Genomic DNA, 23,965 nt, shown 5'->3' on the forward strand with positions numbered 1-23,965 from the left:
CAAAATCTTGCCCTTTCATGAAATAGTGCAGAGGTTCAAGTTGTGCATAAGAATTGGGGTCTATGATCCACAGACTTTCCTGAGTTGTTTAAAGGAGAGCACTCGCCTTCACATCATGATGAGGCTGTGAGGACACTCATCTCTACCATGACCCCAGGCTAAACTCCCAGGAAAGTACACGGAGAAGAAGCTAGGAGCACACAAGACCACACACACACTACTTGCTGATCAGCAAATTAGCTGCACACTTTAATTGATGTCTCAGTATGCCACCAAAGCCAGCCTACTTCAGGAAGCAAATGTTAATAAAATAACAGTGAGATCAATACAGAACAAGAGTAAGAAGGAAGTACAGTCATTTGAATGGATAAAATGTAAATACTTTTACAAAAATGGTAACATATCAAAACAATCATCCAACAATTCAAAGGGAAAAAAGAAAGGCAAATTCTAACACAGAACATTGGCTAAGCTGCAAACACAGCACAATGAAACAGCAAACTCCAGGGAAAATTGAGCTCAAATCACTGGGTTGGTCAAAGGATCTTTCATTTCTCCAGCTGGGTTCCTTCATGCCTTTTCCATTTATCCAAAATACGCTGCAATGTAAAGAGAGAAAATAGAAAAGGAATGAACACCAAGGCTGGCACATAGCCATGTTTCTTGAGAGCAGTGGACAGCAAAGTTGCCTAGCATTCCCATTGCTTCAGTTTGACTCCCCAGGCCCCTTGGAACAGGAGCAGCCCCACGACAGTCACAAACTGGTAGAGGGTTAAGTGAAGGCCCCTAAAGCTGACCCTCCCTTCTTCTCCACAATTCTACAGAGCATTGTGCCCTCCACACAGAGCACTTACATTCACATCGAGGGTAGTTAATCACTCCATCGTGGCACTGTGCCTCAAAATCCTCTGGGTTTGAGACTTCCCGGAACCAAAATTTGCATTCAAACAAAATAGTCTCCTTAGAGCGATATATGTTAGGTCTTCTCCTCGAATGTCCTAGTTTTATATTGTTCCTCTTCATAGCCATCTCACTCAAACTACAGTTCCCTTGGGAAGAAAAAATAAGTTAGAGAAAAACTAGAAAAATTAAAGAACAGCCACCACCACAAGAGAAAGTACTTTCATCAGTTGCCTGTAGACCTCGTTGTCAACAGTGTGAAGCTGTTGGTACCAGCTGAGTGACTGACACTACTTATTCTCCTGTGCTGCATCCCTGCTGCATCTGACCCCACCTGTATCAACACACATTGCTGATGATGAAAGGCAAAAGCCCATTTCATACCCTTCAGCAATGTCACAGTAATTGTGGCTTGGGGAAACTGTAGGAGGAGGCAAGCACAGGTTTCCTGCTGGAGAAGCCTGTGAAGGCGTGCAATGGGCATTGCCCCTGCCTCCACACACACCAGAGCAGGGCACAACCAGAGAGAAGGCCACGGGTGCAAAGGGGGCACAGCTGTGGCTGCAAGAAAGAAGCAGGAGAGAAGCTCTCTGGGACAAAGCCCTGCCTGAACAGGCAGGCCTGGGAGAGCCTGCAAGGAAATGGTCTCCCTCTCTTCAGCCCTGCCACAGTCCATGGCACCTTCTTATTTCAGAGAAGCCACTTGCAGGGAACTTACCAGCCCTTCCATCCTGCCTGGAACCAGCCGGGCAGGCCCAGCACCAGTAACCCTGATGAGCCCCAGCGAGCCTGTTCCCCAGGAGCCTTTCCAGCTCAGCTTCTCCAGTCGGTGGCTTCCTGGGGGAGCCTCCCCTCATGGCCTGCAGCTTTGCAGGGTGCTCTCCCACCTTGGTGCCCCGCTATTTCTTCCCCAGGCACACTTGCTAGGGGCTTTCCCCTCAGCTTCTGCACTAAAAATACACCAAGGCAGCGGCCAAGCAGTGACAGAGTGGAGGTGACTTACTTCCTGGCTTGCACCATGGGTATTCTAATGTCCCGTCCATGCACTGCACTCTGAATGGGGAAGATGCCGGGTCCTGCACATGTCCTATTTTACAATCAAATTCAATAAAATCGCCTGATGTTGAGTACAGCTTTCTTTCTCCTCTCCATCTCAGCTCAATATTGTTTCTGTCCATGTCTTCTTCAGAGGCCGTACAAGCCGCTTGGAAAAGGCAAGAGAAGGATGTAATAAATTCATACAAATGTACCATACATACATTTTCTTCCCCTCTCCGAGCCTACAGGTGTACTTCACAAAACTCTTCCAGCAATGAGCTCTCACCCTCTGAGTTTTCCAACAGGGAAGACATTCTTAAGAAGGCAAAATGGAAAAACAATGATGGCTGAATCGCCACACACCGCTGTGGAGAGGCCTTTGCCCTCTGACAGTCTCACAGGGCAAGGGGGAAGCACAGCCTGGGGTGGGGGCACTCAGCTATGAACCTCCCTGTGTCTTTTTTGGGCTCTCTCCTTGCCCTCGTCCCAGCACTTCTCAAATTCATTCCCTCGTGGCCCTGGATTTCCTTGCACTCAGACCAACCCACCCTCCTGGATCTGCTGGTGACTGGGGGCAGGGAGGGACAGCAGGCAGCAGAGGCAGCTACAGGAGCTGACCTCCAGAGGAAATTCCTTCTGCACAGGAGAAGCATCAGCTGCTCTTCTGCCCTGTCAGCATCGCAGCCCCAGCACAAGCACAGCTTCACAAGTGCAGGGCCTGCAGGGCCTGAGAAAAAGACAACGAGCAGCTCACACAGCTCTGGGCCACACAGCACCAGCTTCCACCTACCCAAGCAAACTGGGGGATTTGTCCACTGCCCGTCAATGCAGGTGATTTGCTCAGGTCCTTTCAGGATGTAGAAACTTGGGCATTTGTATTTCACAGTCTGACCCTGGTCATATTCTGGTAATGGGAAGGAAAGGATGTCCCCGTTTTCAATATCTGGAGGTGGGCCACATTTTCTACCCTTCCCTGAAAGAAGATTAGAAAGAAAACCACTCTAGTTGCAAGAGAGGCCTAGTCACAAATTCTTCAGAAGACCATGTAGGCAGCACTTTGAGATACTTGGAGGAAAGCAGAGAGAAAACTGTCACTTTGACACCAAATGCTGCATTTGTTCATGTGCTGAAACCTAGCACATGCCTCATGAATCAAATGAGATTATTCAACGTGTTCGTGAAATGCTGGGCACCAACGTGGTACCAGCTGTTAGCTCACCCATCAGCTGCAGCCCACAGGTAATTTAATAGTTGACTCAATTGCACGGCATTCACGAAGGCAATGCACCACTTGAATTTTCTGGATGTCAGCGAGCAGGAGAACTGTGAGCTCTGTTCTCCAGCACAGACAGCACAATTTCTCACTCTCCTCACATTAGGCATTCTCAGAAAGTAGATTTGCAGAAGTGAAAAGTTGCAGTCTCAAAATCAGAGCTGGCCAGCAGTTCCTCTCAGCCTCAGGGTACTTTTCCAAATGTGGCACCCCTTGAGTGAAGCCATCGAGTAGACTTCCATTAAACACATCCTGCCACTACAAATGGAGGGATACCACGGAAAATCCCTTTTTCCTGAGTCTGACAGATATTCCTGCACTTGCTCACAAGCCTGAGACTGAAATTTGGAGACCTAAATGCCACTGAGCTAGCTTGAGGGCAGTCTTCACTGACAGTCTACTGCATGGAGAGAGAGAGAACTCACCTTTGCACTGGGGTGGCTCTGTCCAGGTCCCATTCTGACATGTTACGGTGGAAGCCCCCATCATCTGAAAACCTTGCCAGCACTGATAGTGAGCTGTCTCCCCAGGCAAATACCTTGGCTTTTTAACACCTTGAACTTTTCCACCAGCAATTTCTGGAGGAGGTTCACACGTCACATCTGAAAAGAGACATTTCTCCACTCAATTTGTAGGCACTCACATGTTCCCCTACACAAACTACAGTTAAGAGAATCATCTTGTTACTCCCCAGATGATGTTCTTAAGCTCAAGAGACAATACTGCCTTACTAATATGACTTGATTTTCCCGCTCTTTTTTCCTTGGCTTTCTGGGGCACTGTGAGCCCCAGGAATGTAAATTAACATGACAATGGCAGCAGAACACCTTCCAGATTCTCAGGAGATGACCGGGACAGTGAGAGCTTCTAGAAAAAGCCAACGTTTCTGTAGCTACACCACATGCCACAAAAAGCCTCCTTGCAAGGCCATGGCCCTCTGCTGAGATCCCCAGCGCTTCCCAAAATCACAGATGTAGCAGCCAAGCTGGCTCTCTGCTGAACTGCAGAGCTCTGGAAGACATTATCAGCCTGTACTACTCATGGGACAGGTAAGTAAAGTTGACTCCATGGAGGTGTATGACTGCCACGTTGCACTTGTTCAGCCCCAAGCCACAGATTTGGGCAGGGACTAGGAGGACAGCACAGCTCCTCTTCAGAGGAACCTTCTTGCCATTGCAGAACCCAGCCGATCTGCATGTTTTAGTTCCTGAGGCTCTGCTGGGATCTCTGTCATAGTGGAGCCTCAGAGAAGAGCACCTGTTTCTCTCCTCTAGTGCTTCTGCCATTCCGATACTCTCTGACAGCATTGAACACAACATAGGAGCCCTTACACATCTTTCTAGTGAAGCTCAGTAAAATGGTGTAGTCTGGAAATTACTTGTATTGCAGAGAAGAATAGCAAGTCAGCATACTCTAGGCCTTTTTTCTTCAAGATATTTTTGCTCTTGATGAAAATACCCATAGTATTTCTAGAAGCATTAAGCTAAATTAAAGTTCTTTGCAAGGAAGCAATAGTGGGTACAAAGCTGCAGTACACAAAGAAGACAAAACTAAAAAAGGTAATGTCTTTCTAGTATTAAGGTAATCCAAACAGTCCCCACGAAGCAAACAGCCATAATGAAAGCACAAATTCCTACCTCTGCAGCTTGGCACTTTTGTCCAGTGTCCATCTGAACAAGTGACATAATTTACACCCATAATTTGTGAATTACTTTCACATTCATAATGCACTTTGGCACCAGGCAGATACCTCTGCTGCTGAGGGCTGGTAATATGAGCACTGAAAATTTCAGGTGGGGGTCCACAGCGAACATCTGAAAAGAGATGTGCGTTTAAGAATCGTAGGACAGGAATATGGCTATCACAGAATAGCGCATTCAGAAGCACCATTATTCCTGATGAGGACAGATGGTTTGCATATGGTAGGTCATTTTCTACAAATAGGAAAGGAAGATACTATGGTTTTCATTCTGCAATGCTTCACCAGGCAATTATTTTATATATATATATATATATATATTTTTTTTTTTTTGCCTATAGTGACTTAAAAAGAGGAAAGGAGCTGCAGAGACCAGCTGAATGTGCAGACTGATGCCATCCAGAATTGTGTGCCAAAGCAATGGAGAACAAAGTGGTTTGTTTACTATTCAAAGGTAACTTTCATAGAGTGAAATTTCTAGTGATAAGCAATTAAAATATGTAAGGCTACCAGCTATGTCACTCTTTGCAGCCAACACACTTTCCTCCATAACCCGCTGACTGCTTGATCTAAGCAGTGAGCGAAGCTGTGGCTACTGGCTTCAGTCCAGAAGGGGAAAAGATTTCTTTGCTGATCAGTTCTGCTTGGTGCTTCTCAGGGACCAGAAAAACAGGTGTTGTAGCAATCTATTAAAAGCAACTCAATGATCAGCTCTACTGGTCTGACTCACTTGCACATATCGGTTGGCGTTACATTAACTACTGTTCCTGGAAGACTAAGAAGGATCATAGACTACTTAGAAGTACAACCTATACCTTCACAGATTGGTGGTGTTGACCAATTTCCCCTTCTGCAAAAAATTTCAGGGGGACCAGTGACCTGAAATCCTTCATGACACTGGTAGCGAACTGTTTCACCAGGCTCATACTTCTTCTTGCTCCTGCCTTCAAAAGCAGCATTGGCCACTGTTGGAATACTTTCACATGGTCTTTCTGAAAAGATATGCAAACTTGAAACTTTTGGTAATGTGATACACGTAGAATGACTGTATTGCTCCTACCAAAGATGCCTTTTATTCCATCAGCATAGTCAATCACTGCCTGTGGATTTTATATAAAAGGTAGCATTCAGAAACTTAAATGTTAGTACTCTAAATAGACATGAACTTCAGGCAATGCAAAGATTTAGATTATGTTTCTAGCCCTGCCAGAAAACTTTGGTAAAGGCTTCTGTCCTTTACTATACAGAAGTGATGTCTATCATTGAAGTACCAAAGCAATTTCTACTCACTAGTGGACTCTGTAGAAAACAGATCCTTGGATGGTAAGGATGTGCCCATGACTCATCTGGCAGAGACTGACTCTGAACATAGATTGCAAATATACCACAGGAATATATAAAAAAATAAACTGTGTTCTACTGTATCAGCCTTGCCCCCCACCAGGATTGCTTTGAAGACATTCATGAGGAAAAATAACATTCTATAGCAAAATATGGAATTACTGTCTGTTGCTACAGTTCAAGCTCCAGTTTAAAAAATTTCAGATTCATTGCTAAGTACACCTCAGGAAAAGTCTTGTTTAACATTACCAGAGCATGTAGGAGCTGAAGTCCAGTTTCCCATAGAACAAGTTATCTTTGATGGTCCATCTAACATATATCCAGGACGACAAACCACATCCAGTGTAGCACCAGCCAGATAAATTGTTTTCCCTTCTTTTTCCATTTTTAAGTTTTGATTTTCCAGCCTAAGATCATCTACATATTCTACAGGTTGCGGTGGCAAACAAGGATTTTCTTTAAAATATGAAGCACAGAGACAAATAGTATTACAAGACAATTAATATTCCAAAGACATATGCAGTCTAAAACAGAAAAGGAAAAGAAAAAAAAATCCAAACAAAAGTTATGTGGCTTGAAAGTAAGATGAAGTATGTGAGATTCACAAAACAAAACTCCTTTCCTCTCTCCCTCAAAGAAAATCCCAAAAGGATTTGTTTCATTTCACTTTGAACCAAATTAGAGCCATTTCCCACATCTTGACAAGGAGATATAGTTACAACTTAATAAAAAGAAAATTATAAAAATCATAGACAGAGAATCAGAAGAGACATTATTTTGTCCTGGTGAAAGTGAGTTTCTGGAATTGTAACTAAATTAAGCTTGTCCACCACTAATAAAATTATACCAATGTCATGGGGGGTTTCCTGATGACATAAGGACAATACCAGAGTGCAGCAGAGCTTAAGAACTATAACCTACCTCCCCAGACATAGAGTGGATTAAACCTCTACAAACTCCTCTTGAGTTGGGGTTGTCCCACTATGCTATTCTCTTACATGACTGTAGAGGGGGTGAACATATAATTTATGTTTCATGTACATTTTTGGTTACTAGTGAATTAGGATTCATCAACTGACACAAGTTGAAAGCATATGTTTCTTCTGAATTCCACAAGACAAAAGATCTAATTACAATCAAACTTCTTGTTTAGTAACTGTGACTGAGAATTTTATTGCAGTATAGCTTATTTTATGAACAGCTCAAGCACTTTTTCCATTATTCTTCTCTATCTCTGCCATATCAGTGGAAACAGAGTCTCCCAAGCAACAAAAGAGGAAAGAAACCACAGGGCATTAGAATTTTGTAGCTTAAAAATACAGGCTTGCTTGGCATGTTGTGCATATCAGTCACCAGCTCGCACCTCGTTTGTCCTGCGCTCATCTATCTCCTACCCATTTCTGAAAACACTTTCTTCTACTTCTTAATGAACTTCTGCTTACAAGATATCATCTGCATCAGCAATGTTTGAACAGTCAGCTTGTGGATTCCTCAGCATTCCAAGCACAAATACAGGCTGAGCATAGAATGTATTGAGAAGAACCTTCAGGAGAAGAACTTGGAAGTGTTGGTTGATGAAGAACTCAGTATGAGCCAGCAGTGTGTTCTTGCAGCTGAGAAAACCAACTGTATGCTGGGCTGCATCTAAAGAAGCATGGCCAGCAGGTTGAGGGAGGTGATTCTCCCCCTCTACTCTGCTCTTGTGAGACCCCACCTGGGGCACCCAGTACAAGAAGAGCATGGACATATTCAAATGAGTCCAGAGGAATGCCATGGGGATGACCAGAGGGCTGGAGCACCTCTCCTATGGAGTCAAGCTGTTGGGGTTAGGGTGGTTCAGCCTGGAGAAGAGAAGGCTCTGGGAAGACTTTACAGTGGCCTTCCAGTACCTAAAGGGGACCTACAGGAAAGCTGGGGAGGGACTCTTTGTCAGGGAGTGTAGAGATAGGACAGGGGGTAATGGATTTAAACTAAAGCAGGGTAGATTTAGATTAGATACTAGGAAGAAATTCCTCACTCAAAGGGTGGTGAGGCACAGGAACATCCCAGAGAAGCTGTGGATGCTCCATTCTTGGCAGTGCCTATGGCCAGGCTAGATGAGGCTTTTCGGCAACTTGGTCTGGTGGGAGGTGTCCCTCCCATGGCAGGGGGTTGGAACTGGGTGATCTTTAAGGTGCATTCCAATCCAAACCATTCTGTGGTTCTATGATTCCTTAGAACAGATGGCCAAAGTTATGCCATATCGTTCACATTTGTATTACAGGAAGAAGTCACAAAAAGGAAAGGAGAAAAATCAAGTAAGAATAAAGACAGAAAACAAACAAACAAACAAAACAAAACAAAAACAAACAAACAAACAAAGACTGCTAAAACTACATCCAAGCAACATAAATAAACACACGGCTCCTGAGGAGCTGCCTGAAGGTTTTATGCTCCATCTCAGATGAGTTTGTCTAAATAAAAAAAAAACAACCAACCAACCAAAACACCCCACAAACTTATTACATGACAATTGGTGAACTGCACCTTCTTTAGCAACTTACATTCTATTGCTTTTCTGCACAATTACCTGTTTGTGGCAGTCTTAACAAGAATAACATCATCCTTCTGCTAATTATGAGTGCAAGTACATAACACAGAAGTTCATAATAAAACAAATAGAAAAAAAAAATCCACTACTGACCGACACAGCGTGGTGGTGACTGCCATCTCCCATTTATACATGTTATTTCATTCCCACCAATGAGCTGGAAACTCTCAAGACACGAAAAAATTATCTTACTCCCATTCTTGTAATTTCTTTCAGCTGGTATCTGTTTAGCACCGTGCAGCTGAGGCGGAGGTGGGCAAGTGCTTTCACCTAAGGACACATATGCACATCATAACAGAACATAAGATAAAGCGTAACAGTTCACCACAGATTACAATACTAACAACCAAGAAAACACTGGCATTAGATAAGTCTTCAGTAGCTACCTGAAGCTTCAACTAGTATCATAATAATTTTGTTCTGCCTCAGAAACACCAGAGCTGCCTTTAGATGCTCATGTTTTCAACATGTATTCACAGAACACATGGTCAGAAAAATACACCATCAATATATTTTTCTACATCAAAATTGTCTTCAGAAATGTAAGCTGGTAGTCCCCTCTTTCCCTTACACAGCTGCACAAGCTTGTGTACTTTCCCTGACTCTCTCTGTATGGTGAGGTGTTTGACGAAAACCGGTCCAGCTTGTGGACCAATTCTCTCGGTTGTTTACAGTTTTGTGGTTGGTTTTGCCAGCTTTTCTGATTGTTTGCTTTGTTGTTGTTATTGTTTTTCCCAGGCATAGCTAATAGTGGAGTTAAATGAGAACCATGAAAGGAAACAAAAAAATAAATACGAATTTTGCCGCTCAAGGAATAAGGGGCAGCTCCTGTCATAGGAAAGGAAAAAGGAGGGAAAGAGGTAGATCTGAGCAGGAGAAAACCTCAGAAGCTTGGTTTGTTGCTTCTCATGGTCTCAGAACACTGGGAAGGTAGGAACTGTTTTTGAAAGAGAATGCCACCCTATGCACTTCTTCCACTTCCACACATCCTTTCCCATCAATATCGCACAATCAAAGCAGGCAATGAGGCCATGATTGTTTTTACTCTTTTACAGGCAATATCCTGCTCTACCTATGACTCTTGAAGGCAATCCTGCAGGCATCTGACCTTTGGTGTGCATTAGATTGGGGCAGTCTGGCCAATTCAGCTTTTTTCCTGTTGTTTTGATAAGAAATGACTGGGAAAAAAAAAATAGAATAAAAAATAGCAAGAGAAGAGCTTTGAACTTTAAAGAAAATAAAGTAACTTTGGCTGGAACTTGAGCTATGTGCTACTCCCATTTCTACCAGGGTACAGCCCTTTTGGAAGAAAAAAAGCTTAAATTTATCTTTGCATCTTTTCTCACAGCAGAAGTGACAGGGCCAACTGTTCCAATTGTCATAGTAGGTATTATTAGGTCTGCTTCACTAAAATAGTGTCTCTGAACCTAGTTCACTGTTCAAATCATTCCCATCATTAGTTCCCATGACTATCCCTTAGCATATAGTTGATTACACACACATACATAAGCGTGTTAGCATTTCTGTTTCAGACTAGTGGCACAGAGATACTAATAAGCTTTAATAATGAGCATTTATCATTCCAATATAAAAAGAAGAAATTGTATGCATAGTAAAACCACACCTGTACAATTAATCTCCGGTGACCATTTTCCAGACACACAAGTTGCCTCTTTAATATTGTTGTCAGCTGATGTACATTTATACCGTATAACTCCATGTGGCTCAGTCTCCTTTTTTGGCTCGGAAAAATAGCTAAGTTGTACAACGTCAACATCCACTGGAGTCACGCAGGGATGAGATGGAGCTGAATAAAATCAACACAAACAGCTAAAGAACAGATTTGATTCAGATAAGATGTACATGTGCATTCACTGATGAAGAGGTCATTGGTTTCCTAATGCATGTCCATGTGAAGATGTTTTTTCATTTACAGTAGTTTGAAGTAACTCCTAAGATTCCTAGATTACAGAAACAAAATTTTGTTCTTGCTATCTAAAGCACAGATATTACAAAATTATTTTATTTTAACAGGATCCCTTCTGCTGAGTCCATTAACTGAAAAACTAAGCATTCATTTCTTCCTCAAAACCGACAAACAAGAATAGAACCCTTCTTTTGCTTGCAGAAACAGGAGCATGGAGGTAGTAGTATTCCACACTAAATATATACCAGGTATCAGTCTCCAGGGAAAGTGTATGTAAGTCATAACCACATTTTGTGTTCTTGACTGGTGATTCTGAGTGTGAGAAGACAAGCTAATGCGAAAGCTAAGCGGATTGTATTTTGTTCCAGATTCAGTCCTCAACTGCAAATACAGGTACAGCGTATCCAAATCCCTGAGAAATACAAAATCACTTCTGTAGAAAGGGAAACTAAGAATTGAATATAATAAACTGTATTTCACTAAAGATAAATAATAGCCTATATACTCCAGTCAAATTTATTCTAGCCAAAACACCTTCTCATACAATACTTGTCTTTTTTTTTTTTTTTTTTTTTTGTTAAACCTACTGAGTCCAATGCATTGTTTTTTGTGACTTAGGCAAAGGGTTTACTTCACATCTTTTAAAAAGACTACTTTCAACAGTTTATGTACTGTGAAACTAAATGGGAAGGTTAGGAAAAAAAAAAAGAAAAAAGAAAACTACTGATCAGAAATGAAAAGGAATAATCTACATAAAAATGGCAAGGATAAGATAAGACCAGCACATCATGGCTATTACTACTATTTCTAATTTCTATTAGGATTTTAAAAAATCAAAGTAGTATGTAGAGACACAAATCTCCATGTAAGTAATACAATAGGCATGTGACTTTATTGCTTGTATGTCCCAAGGCTTCTGAAGGGTCTTTGTTGGTGAGGAACACTGGAAAACAGGTAAAAAATACTCATGTCATAAGGTCATTGCACACCAAAGGTGTGCAGTGCCATAATTGATGTGTCATCATATTTGATGTTACCCACTGTGAAACTGTCCATTTCTTTCCCCAGACTGACTCAGAGTATTTACTAATTTGTACCTTCGGAGTCTTTCCAGGATGAAGGACATGTTCACGCTTAAAAGGAGTAAATAAAAAAGCACTTAGTTAAGATGCATAAAACTATAGTATCTCTGGCTACTTATTGATTCCTGAAGATCTTGAAATATTGAATACAATGTTAAACTCATATCTGAAATATTATGGAAACAGATTACCATCACAAAGAGGTAAAGGCTTCCATTCCCCATTAAGACATTTTGTCCTCATACTTCCAGCATCGCCTTTTTCACATCCATATAATATTTCATCACCATGAGAAAACTCGAGCTGGTCTTGCTGGTGAAGAACAATATTCGGGATAGAGGAAGGTGATCCACATGGTGTTTTGTCTTCTGTGGAAAAGAGCAGAAATATACCACAATTTTACAGGAATCACATTTGAGTATCTGAAAGGATTAAATGAAAAGAATTACATTTGCACTTGGTAAGTCAAACCTACTCCTATTAACTAACAATACCTTCTATAGAGCTGAGGTATGTATGTAATTTAGTCAGTTTACTAAATCCCTTTCCAGACCTTTTCCTTCTTTTTCCATCACTGCGATAACTCCACAGCATACTCCCCAAGTAGTTTCAGCTAAGGTTAATTCCCCAAATTCTGTTTTTCAAAGATACATGAATCCTAAAGTGTAAGAAAACCTTCAATTAATCCAGCTCATCTGGATCCTGATTCTGATCAATCAAAATTATATTCAGTTACACACCTACACATTTGTAATGTGCACTCTCAATTAGTGTTACTACAAGAGCTGAAACCCACTGTAACATCACTTAGAGAGCTGCAGGGCTGTCATCTCTATGTGCTAACTGTGGTTCCTGCTGTGGGCTGCCACTGTTGCTGTGGTAGTGAAAGTAAAGGTTAATGGTTTGCACAGTTGAGTGCAGTACGAGGGTATTTATTTTGAGGGAGGAAAAAGGGATGTATTAGGGTAGGGGCATACAGCCGATTTTGAACAGGGAAGAGGAAAGACCCATGTTAATCTCAGAAACTGGATTTGAACAACTTTGCGCTCAATCTTGAACCACTCTTTTTTTCCAACTTGTGCACAGAAACTGTTCTCTGTGGAACAAATATCAAAAAGATGTGAGCAATCATTCTCCATGCTATACATTTTTAAAACGTCAGTGTTGCTCTTGGAAGATGTGTCAGAATTCAAACAGACCACCAGACTTTCCAAGGGAATCACAAGTCTTTTGGGACCTCTGTCAGTGCAGAAGATTTTGTTGCTAATGGATTTTAGCCTGGTTTCTAAGGAAGGAGACCCACATGATTGCATATCCCTTTCTGCCTGTTCCCAGAGCCCTTCACCCCCGCGCGTGCGCGCAAAAAAAAAAAAAAAAAAAAAAAAGTAGTTTTAGAATCTTCTGAACAGTTGAATAAAACATGGAAGATGATAGATATTTGCAAAAGAAAGTTCTCAAGAGCCCTGTGAAAATGAGGGGCAGCTGTAGCAGAAGAGCCACCTGTTGAAGATATTTCCATTTGATCTCTCCGTACACAAACTACACAAGGATCAGAGCTTGAGGAGAGAAGTATCTTGAGTGAGTGGGTATTTCTGCATATTAAGACGTATTATGGGGAGAATAAGGGAATTTGTATGGCACTTAGATGAGCACTGCAGTTGATACAGAAGATGATTTGTAGGACAAAGTAAACTAGTCCATGAAAACACAATGTTTATTGGTTCTCTTCCTTAAGGACACTCCTAATTATTTTCTGTATCTGCATATTCTCGCTTCAATTCTGAGACACTGTCTTAACAAGTGAATGGTAGTTTTGCACTCCTGCAATTGACATCCATACTCTGTGGTCTGAGGTACACCATCTAATGACATGCACAGAGAGTGGGTGCTTGTGTCGAGGCTGAACACCTGACTGTAGAACCATTCACCATTTCAATGTCAGCACTATAAAAAAATGTGGTGCATCTAACTCTAGCCTAGGGAAGACAGCAACACAATGCATATACAGTCATCACATTTGCAGCCCTGAGCCCCTGCAACATACAGTATTGTCATTGCTGGAAACAGGCCATGGCATTTGTACTGAGTTTACAAAGCCTCAGGATGGAGGCATATCCGGCTTACTTTGTCAGAACATGTCCTGACCTACCTGGAGACTTAGTTTTACTTGCTTTTACTGTAACAGCATTTTTTTTTTCCTAGTGATCAGTTGGCATTAGCTCTTTTACTTTACTTCTGGTTATCTTTGTATGGCAACACCACAGCTTTTTATATATAGAATTATGTAGGATACCAATGCAAGAAGGAGGAGGTGACCACTGTCCATCAACACATTCTATTTCCTTTGATCCAACCAATTTAAATATGGTGTCACATTCATATTCTGTTCTACTCCCATGCTGATACTGTTGCAGAGAACCAGCGGCAATACTTCCATTGGTAATCTCAGGTGGAGGTCCACAGCCTCTGGGATTCTCTGAAATCAAGAGATTAATTTTATGCTCTTTACTCAGTACTATCAGCACACTTACACATTAAGTGCAGCACAAAATAAAGTGAGATTCTTGTTTAAAGTTAAGAAAAATCCACAGAACAGGTTAAACAGGCTTTGACTATTTGGATTCATGTTGGGCTGCAGCCCATCGTCTGAGATGAATGACCCTGGCTCAGTCTACTTTCTTACTTCCATGTGCTGTCAATTTCCTGCCATGATAAAAGAAACAGTTGATGAAACAAAACCATTTTTAAGAGAAGAAAAGTGTTACATGGACATGCATTTAAAAAAAAAAAAAAAAAAAAAAAAAACTACAAGAAACAATGGCATGTTATGCAAATCACCCAGAAAGTAATATGTACCTCTAAAGGAATGAACTCCTGCCAAGGGAGCTTAACATGCTTTTGAGCTGAAGAGCTAACAACATAAAATATACTTGTTTTCAAATGCAAAAGAGAGTGAGCAAAAAGAAAGACAACAACATAACTGATCAAGCAGGAAAGAAATGTGAGAAATATGAGATGCTCTTGCCATCTTGAGCTTCCTTCAGAAGAAGAATAGGGGAATATGTCTTCCCTTCTGCATGACATTGTTAATCCTACAGGATGCAACTGAGGAATTTCATAGTAAAAAGCCTTCACTGAATTTTTTTTTTTTTTTTTGCCTTGAGTTCAGCTATGTATCATCTCCAAAAACATTTTTTTTTTAAATATAAAAAAAGGATATAGTGAGAGAGAGCATTGCTCAAATAAATAATTCCTGGCTGCCATATTGCAGCCTATTTATGTCTTTTCAAATAAATAATATTTTTTTCATACATTGCAGTGAAATTTTTTGCAAGCCATTTACCAGCTCACTTTCAGTTATTGCAGAACTCCAGTTGGCATAACTGAAGATAAAAGAATAAGGCAACAAGAAAAATATTTGGGCTGATGACCAGAAAAATGTTCTAGACATGTTCAATGTTTTTACGCACAGAAAAGTTAACATCATTGAAAATCCAACTGCTCAGACTCTTTCACGAGAAATAGCAGAATAATACCACATGTAGACCAGTACCTGCCCTTTTAGAGACAAGGTGACCACAAAAGTCTTCAGGACCCAGGCATTTTCGTACATTTCCTCCCACAATAAAGTCAACAAAAGATTTACCTTTACATGTTGGTGGTGATGGAGACCATCCAAAGTAATAGCACTGAGCAGAGGCAGGTCCCACTCTTTTGTATTTTTTTTTACAGAAAAAATTCACAACATCTCCATTGCTATATTTATCCTCCCTGGGAGAAATATATCCATTGGGCACTATTGGTATTTCACATTCTATTTCTACAAAGACAAAATATTTTAACATATACTGTAAGACCTACAAAAAGTACATGAGATACTACTAATGGAAACAGGGGAAACCAAAAAACAAAATACACAGACGCACAGCCCTGAAAAAAAACAACATGGAGGCAATGACAAGAAAAATACTTCCCAGTCACACTAATTGGTTAGCTATCAAAAAACTACAGGCACCACTTTCAAGATAATCAATCTAGTCTTTGCAACTAAGACTAAACCAGGGAGAACCTGGAAGGGAAACAGTGTGGGAATTGACACAACCATACAAACCCATAAGGGGACATGGAGGGGCAAGTGAGCTAAGGAGAACAAAGATCGGGATAGGCAGGAAAGAGATAAAAGGGACCAGTCATGTAACACTGTGCCAGTCAGTATGCTTGCCTGGCTGAGCCCTGCACCTGATCACTGCAGTCTGTCCTATCATCTGCATTTTATTAAATCTGTTCTTAACTCTCTCACTGTGTAATGTCACTCTCTATCCCCCTACGTGTAGCAAGGTTTAGGTGCTAGCTACTGGTGAGAACTACTGTATGTGTGTGAGTAAAAAAAAATGGTGCCAGTTAAGTAGGTGGGGTTCCAGTGCAGCTACTGGAGCCTGTGGGGGTCTTTACCTTCCAGCCACTGGAGTGGGAACAGTATGTCCCAAAAAACAGCTACGGGGTGGACACTGGTGTGAGTGAGGCAAGCAAAGGCCTTGAGGGCTCCATGAATGCATGTGCCTGTGAACCTAGAAAGTGCTGTGTGTGCACCTGGACTAGTGAAACTCTATCTTTACCAGCTGAAGAGGAGGAAGGGGACGTAGCTGTCCATATTTATGTTTTATCTGAGTGCCGTATGCACGTGTTGTTGAGCGCAAGCCTTGCCTGTGGCAATTCATGTGGCTGTGTCAGTGTCCTGTGTCTGTGAGTCTTGGATATGTGCTCAGCTTTGTTACTGGTTGAACCTGCAAAGGGGAAAGTGGCAGCTGCATCCCTTGGCCTTAGCAGAGGTCCCAGATCCCTGTGGCACCGGGCTGGATTCCAGCAGCCAGGCAGGAGCGATTCTGGGCCAGAGCAGGTAGAGGAGGCAGTCATGCTCTTATCATCACTTAGCACTGATTAGAACAAAACCAAATGAAAGAATAAAGCTTCACAAAGTTCATACAGTTACACTGGTCAGCAAGCAGAAAAATATTTACCAAGACACCTGGGTGCTGGTTTCCATTCACCATTTATTTCACAACTTGTAGTACCAGTTGCCATATTATCTGCAGTTTGAAATCCCTCTGAACATGAATATGCAATTGTATCTCCAGGAAGGAACACGCTTTTATCTACATGGTCATCCAAAATGTGAACATCAGGTTTTCTACATGATCCTGTAGAATAAAATAATGTTAGAGCATTTTGCAATCCAGAAACATTGCCTGTTGGAAACATCATTGCTGTAGGTACTTTAGTGTGTGCTAGGTTAGTGGACAATTCAGGATATTTAAAACATTAAAAATTCTGCATTGCCAGCATATGAATTTAGAATATTATATGCAATACATTCACGTAGTATCTATTGCATTCTGCATTCTAGAAAGAAGGAGGAGTAGAATCTGGCACAAATTCATTGGATTCAGTTCCTTTCCTTCCACTATTTATTTTTATTATAAATGTGATATCACACCGTTTGTACTCCTGTTCCCCGTGGCCTTTTGTGAGCTGATCAGAAAAAAACATCTGTGTAAATTCAGTCTGAACCAAAAGGACAGGAGAAAGTGCTAGCTAATGTTGGTCAGTATTACAGACCTTGGCCTTATAACACTGGAAGATCCAATTTCCTCTTTTAGTGTCCTATACCCCCGTACAGGAGAGGAAAGGACTTCTAACAGGAGAAAGGCAACAACAGTATGGAAGTATTTCTCAGAAAAGAACACTCTGGTCTTTTTCAAAAATGTGCTTTCTAGCCCCAGGGCAGAAAGCACAGCCTAATCTTTTATGCACAGTCATAACATGTTTCCAAATAATGAATCACGTTTCTTATTTGGTCACTTTTAAAGAAAGTTATTGACATAATTCTTTGGCTCACAGGCATTTCTTCATAAATTGTCCTTCACAAGTGTGAAAGGTTCTCACCCTCTTATCAAAAATATTGGAGAAACTGGGAGTAAGATTGGGTATATGCACATTGTATCACCTAAAATCACTGGAGAGGGCAGTGATCATCTACTTCATAACACTGAGGTTCAAAAAAAAATAGCTCACCTAGAAGACAGAAGATATTTTCCCTGCATACTCGCTTCAATTTTGCTTTCTGTCTTTCATTCTTGGAGCCCCAGAAAAGTTCATCTCTGGAGGCTCAGTCCTCTGTTTGACTCTCCCTCTGCTCTGTAAGAAACCTCTACCAATATAGATGAAGAAAATCAGAGTACATAGGGCATCTTGTTTGTACTAGTGGTTGCAACAGGGAGCTCTGAAGTTGTACTACTCACTGATGCACTTTGGAGTTGGAGTCCAGCCATTCTCTTGACACCATGTCTCTCCTCTGTCTTTTCCTTCTGGAGTTACAAAGCCATCATGACACGTATAGGTGACTTTTGCCTGTAAGCCAAACGTACCCCTTGCCGAGAGGAAAGAAGCATTATCCAGCACAATATTCTTGCATGTTTCTGAAAGACAAAATTCCTTTCCAGTAAAATGCTGCTAAACTACATACTTATGATACCCAGAAGATGGAGGACAAATGAAAACAGCAAAAGGATTGAGAACAATTTTAAGAGCACATTATTTTCTGCTTCTGTGTTAAGCTCCCTTCCTCAGGTACAACCAGAATGTGAAAAGTCGAAACTCAGTGTTACTAACTGGTATTTATATATATATTTTTTTTGTATTTACAGTCATGATGCTCACTATTGGCTAATACTAAGAATTATCAAATTTTGTTTTGCTTGCTCATAGCTATGTGAAAATATCAGCAAGTGGCTGTCCAAAACATTCTATGGTAGGTGTCACTTTCATGCTGGAATTGTTTCATTAAAAAATGTTTTGACAGTCTAAAATAAGGAGGTTAGTTTGAATTACTTTTTTCCATATAAAATTGTTATATAAAGTATCTAGTCATTATATAAAGTTATCTAAAGTTTAGGTGTGACATCATAGCAATTTTAGGCTTGCTGCAAGTCAGGTTCAAAAGCTGGAAAGGGCATTAGGAGAGAGAACCTTCCTGTTCCTTGCTCCTTCATGGAGGCTCTAAGGAGAGAAGAAATTACAGGCTGTTCAAAGGGAGTGATTACTATTTATTACATTACTGTACTGCTGGGTTATAGAAAATTTCACTACCAAAGACCAAGAGGGTCTGACTCCCACCCCAGAGCTTACAGTCCAGGAGAACTGAATGAGCCTGGTGTGGCCATTTTACAGGGCATCATTCTGCATGTTTTTATAGCTACTGACCTCAGTAGCACACAGGGACTCAAGAGCTGCATGAGACAGCTGAGGGAATCATGGCACTGTGTTTCACATGTAAAGCACCTAGACTTAGAGTTACCCCAAGCAGCAGTGATGGATTAATGCGGGTGATGTGACGATGGATTTATTGTTTTTTAGCTAGAAATTGTGACAAAATGTAAGCACACTCACTCTTACGGATACATCTTGGGAAAGGTGACCAGCCATTCTTTGTGCATGTAACTTCACCACCTTCACTTTCAGTATGATAGTCTTGGTTGCAGACATATTGACTTCTTTCACCTTCCGTGTAAATATAACGATTATATCTGAAATAACCATTTTCCAGGTGTGTTACAGAGCATGTTTCTAAAGAAGAAAGGTAAGTACATTTAACCACAGTAATCTGAACAGCTAAAACTCAGGTACAATAATGCTTAGGAAGACCGTTACCAAAAAAGGGGCCTCCTAGCACCTTTCTTTATCATTCTATTCCCCAAAGACGTCCATGCTCAAATCTGAATTAAAGTATGCTTTCCTTCACTGCCCTGAGGTTAACGTATCACAGGAGCGGGAGTTCAAATGACCCCGTAATGCAGTAAGAAGTGATCTGGTAAACATTAGTCCTTACCATAGTTCATAAGCAAGGCTGGCTAACTGCATTGCATCTAGTGTCATGAGCACTAGCTCTAGTACGGTCTGCTGAGTCTCTCATATGTTGATGCCTGTGCTGAGACAATTTTTGGCATTTCCCCTCAGGAGATTTTACCATCTCTATGCAAACGCGTCTCAAACCAGCTGTAGAGATTTTACCAACTGCTAAGCATGCTGGCCCTACGGATGGATGAAGGAATGCTGTGGCTCCATTATTGGAGTAACTGCTCCTTTCCTCTGGGTGGGACTCCACTTCTCCCCTGCACTGACCTCCACTATGCTCAGGGCAACTGGAGAAAGACCGACCTTTTGTTGATCTTTCAGGTCCTATCGATAGGTAGGAACTGTAATCTGACTGAAGATGGGGGTTATGAGAGAAGGCCTCAGCTCACTGATTTAAATATTTTCTATCGCTGAAAGATTAAGCCAGTGTATCTGGATCTCTTGCTGCAGCAATACTCACTCTCAGCTTATTGTGAGAGTGTGCCACCTGGCCAGTCCCAAACGTTATCCAAAAAGACTGGGCAGTGAATCCCAGACAGCAACCTCTAGACAAAGTGCACAAGCCACTGCAGGAATAATACATTTACACAGAGAAGATGTTCTTGGAATGTCTTGCTGCGTGTGCAGGTGAAAGCAGATACATGCATGGGACCTAGAAGCCAGAGATGAAAAACATTTCCTAAATCTTATTTCTCTTATTTTTTATTTATTTTTTTTAATCTCGGGGATAGGTGCAGGAGTAAAGAACATCCCAAACCCAGATTTATCATTTCAGCCTTGCTCACTTCAGAGTATCACTTATCAAGTGGCTGAGCTCTGCAGACAGGATAACAGTCTGGGTGAAGTTCCAGGGTTCAACTCAACCAGTTATACTTTAACAAACTGTACGTTGCTGCTACTTGCATTCCACCAGCACGAGTTCTGCTGCACAGATCATCAATAATCATAACAAAATTGAGCATATAGTAGAAGTGCACTTACTGAGGCATTTTGGCTCTGGATTCCAGCCCCCTTTCGAACAGTATATTCGAACGACTCTTTCTCCATTTGGGGCTAAGTAGCCATTACGACAGTGGTAATCAACATACTGTCCAATCCTCATTGGAAAGTAAGAGTGTGCCATTCTTTCACTTATCTTGCCGTTTTCTATCACTGGGTAGTCACAGGGTTTCTCTTGAAATAGAATTTAACAGCACCAGTATCAACACATGCATGGCAAAATGCTCAGCACACAAAGTCCTAAATATTAATTCAGATACCACTTCATTATTTGAGTGTTTCCTGGAACTGACAGAATCAGAACTGCACACTTTGGCAGATCTCAAGGAGTGCAGGATCAACTAGGCTGTGTTCAATTGATGTCTACAGCTATGCTGGTTGCCTGTTTTCATTGCAATCAACAGAAATCCAGTCCATCTTCTTGGTGGACACTAGAGGCTGATTCATGCAACCAAATGTAAGTATTAATTCTATGGCGAGATAACACAGTTTCTTCACAGGGTCTCAGCTAAGTGTACTATACTGACACTGATGGGAACCCAGGCAGCTAGCTCAGATCTAGACACTAAAGTGCAGAGTCTAGCAATTGTTGTAACAGCTGTCACCATTTTTATTTGTCACTTCCGAGATCTTACACCAAAAGCTCTTTCTAGCTTTACTCTTTTTCATTTTAAAACGTGATATTTCTTTTGTTTTCTCAGTTCCTCAAAAGCGCTTTTCAGGAACAAGTCAGGCTTAGCAGCAGCTGTCACTCAAAGATTACCCAGGGTGTCCTGCTTGGCCAAGGCAGCTAGGTTCCTCCTGACGTGCCCTGAACCAAAGCCCACATGCTGGGGGTGAGGAGGATGGGGAGGAGGGATCAGCCACTGAACGGACCATTTAATAATGAGAGAGGTGGTCTCCAAAAGATTCCTCAATTTCAGAATCTACAAATAGATAAATGCTTAATCCACTTGTTAACAATGTACTTTTCTTGGATAGATCAAATAATTTTACCCAAAGGTTCATTTACAAGACTGATTTTGTCAGGGTTTCTTTCACCTCCTTCTGTTTTGTATGTTTTTCTTTCATTTTCAGTAATCAAAGATCAAAGACCAATAAATAATGAAATTGCTGACTTTTGTTTTTCTACTGCATATAATGGGAAAAACTATAATTGTAATTAATGGAAGTTTAAGCCAAAAAAGAACTCATTACCAATCAATCAAGAGTATTTTGTTTTGCCATTTGACAGAGTATAATAAAGCTGCAATTGTTCATAACATATCAACACAAAACTGCAAGCAAAAATCTAAAGTTCTAGTTAACATGATGAAACACACCTTCCAACCATCACCTACGCATTGGTTTGGATATTTCAACACTCACTGTGTCCTCTTATCTTGACTGGCATGCTACTCCTCAGTTGGACCACAAACCTTCCTGTCAGGGAGCTGACTATTGCAGACTTTACTATATAATTTCACAAATATAGTAACAGATAATGCCCATGTTTATAAACATAATGTACATTTACATTATACCTTTGCTTCTTAGCTGTTTGTTTTCTAAGCCATTCACATTAAGTTTTATAACACCAGGAAACACAATGAATAAGCATTTTTTATTTCCTACGGTGCTGAGGTTTTTCTCTTGAGATATTTCCAAAATAACAATCGTGTATATTGTGCCTTCACTCACAAGAGCTACTTACCAACACAATCTGGAGCAGGCACCCAGCCTCTGCTGGTGCATTGAGCTGTGTTTTTGCCAGACAGTGTTCTCAAATGATATCCAGGATTACAGTCTATTGTGATCGTAGCCCCTTCTCTGTAGCTGTTTTCTTGAGGTCTAAAGATCCCATTGGGAACTCTTGGAGGAGAGCATAGAATTTCTAAATGGAAAGAGAAAAATGCAGTGCTAATTTGAAGGATGCCTTTATATTAATTGCAGAAGTTTTTATCTTCACAGTCTATTGACCAAAATTGCATAAAATAACTTTCAAATAGAGATGTCTTAGGGAGTGAGGCAAACACATTCTTTATAAACTGGAGCTTTTTTTTTTTTTTTTTTTTTTTCCACTTGCAATTCAGAAAATCACACCAACACACTCCGGGCTGGGAGGGGATGATTATACAGTCACCACAAGTTGGTCCTCCTGTGGAGTGAAGGTGGATGAATCAGCTGCATACATGTGCTGCTTAGTCATCTAGGCTCCTGGTAAGTCAAATAAGATCTAGAACAACTTCATGGTAGCATAAAGCTACAGGAATGAAGGAGGACAGAAATTATTTTATATTTTCCTACTATAGAATGACCTTGGAGAGGATTTATAATTGCATACAGCCCAAGTATCAGAGCCCAGTATATCCATGTCTGGAAGAAGGCTTTGTTTGTCACTTCTCAAAAGCAGTATGCTGCTAAACCATAGGCAATGCATATTGATTAGTATCATTACTAATCTTGAAGCAGAAAGTTCAAGGACTGAGTGGGCACTAGGACTGACTACTCTTTATTTCTAAAGGAGTCTTTCTGGAAGAGGTCCCAGGAAGGTGGGTGGCACATAACATCCTGTAACACTGCCCTTTTGCAAACATTTTTTTTTTCCAGTTTCAAGTGTTCTTTGGCAATTTCTTGAACATGATTTGATACAGTATAAAGATTTCTCCAAAATGTATATCAAATTATTTCAGCTAGGACATCATGCACATATGTCTGTTTGTGGGATTTGGAGTTCTAACGGAAGTCTTTAAGTACTGTAGCTGAGTGAAACTAAATCAAAATCTGTGACCCAGAGTGCAGATGTCCAACAGGACTGACGTCAGAAATCATGGATTTGTCATCTGAACTGCACAGACGGCGTTTGGGAGTTAGAAAGCATAAGGGAGTTTCATCACTGTAAATGTATGTATTTGTAGAGATCCTTAGACAATTTCTGATGGGAACTCTGAACATCATGAATAATGTGGTTGCACAATTACAGTTCCGGTAATAGTAAACAAACTGCTGTCTTCATCGTAGGCTAAGAGTCATGGACAGCGGCAGGATTCACGCAAACCATGTTACTTTAGTCTCTGATTATACATCACTTCAGGGCCAGATTGGTTCTTTAGGTTAGTGAATGTCAGACATACTGTACCTAATTCTTGACATAATGTCTGTGTAGAGAGCACATTTCAGCTAGCTTTGTGTATATTGCAACACTACAATTCCACTGTATTTTTCA

General features: G+C 41.0%; 1 protein-coding gene across 1 annotated transcript in view; it reads right to left on the reverse strand.

Annotated features, from left to right (window-relative positions):
* Positions 1–221: 221 nt before the first annotated feature.
* CFH (complement factor H) overlaps positions 222–23,965 on the reverse strand; it is a 37,359-nt gene continuing 13,615 nt past the window's right edge. Inside the window, exons 7-24 of the mRNA XM_082765942.1 lie at positions 22,454–22,633; positions 20,743–20,934; positions 19,297–19,473; positions 18,150–18,326; positions 16,869–17,048; positions 15,497–15,670; positions 14,144–14,326; positions 12,042–12,218; positions 10,466–10,648; positions 8,935–9,111; positions 6,501–6,707; positions 5,726–5,902; positions 4,849–5,025; positions 3,637–3,813; positions 2,729–2,911; positions 1,904–2,104; positions 855–1,049; positions 222–599 (exon numbers count right to left, since the gene is read on the reverse strand). Of these exons, the coding sequence (XP_082622068.1) occupies positions 586–599; positions 855–1,049; positions 1,904–2,104; positions 2,729–2,911; positions 3,637–3,813; positions 4,849–5,025; positions 5,726–5,902; positions 6,501–6,707; positions 8,935–9,111; positions 10,466–10,648; positions 12,042–12,218; positions 14,144–14,326; positions 15,497–15,670; positions 16,869–17,048; positions 18,150–18,326; positions 19,297–19,473; positions 20,743–20,934; positions 22,454–22,633 (3,131 nt within the window). The 3' untranslated portion in view covers positions 222–585. The remainder of the gene's footprint in view (positions 600–854; positions 1,050–1,903; positions 2,105–2,728; positions 2,912–3,636; positions 3,814–4,848; positions 5,026–5,725; positions 5,903–6,500; positions 6,708–8,934; positions 9,112–10,465; positions 10,649–12,041; positions 12,219–14,143; positions 14,327–15,496; positions 15,671–16,868; positions 17,049–18,149; positions 18,327–19,296; positions 19,474–20,742; positions 20,935–22,453; positions 22,634–23,965) is intronic.

The sequence above is a fragment of the Aythya marila genome, assembly GCF_965140915.1.
Source record: "Aythya marila genome assembly, chromosome: 8".
Taxonomy (NCBI): Eukaryota; Metazoa; Chordata; class Aves; order Anseriformes; family Anatidae; genus Aythya; species Aythya marila.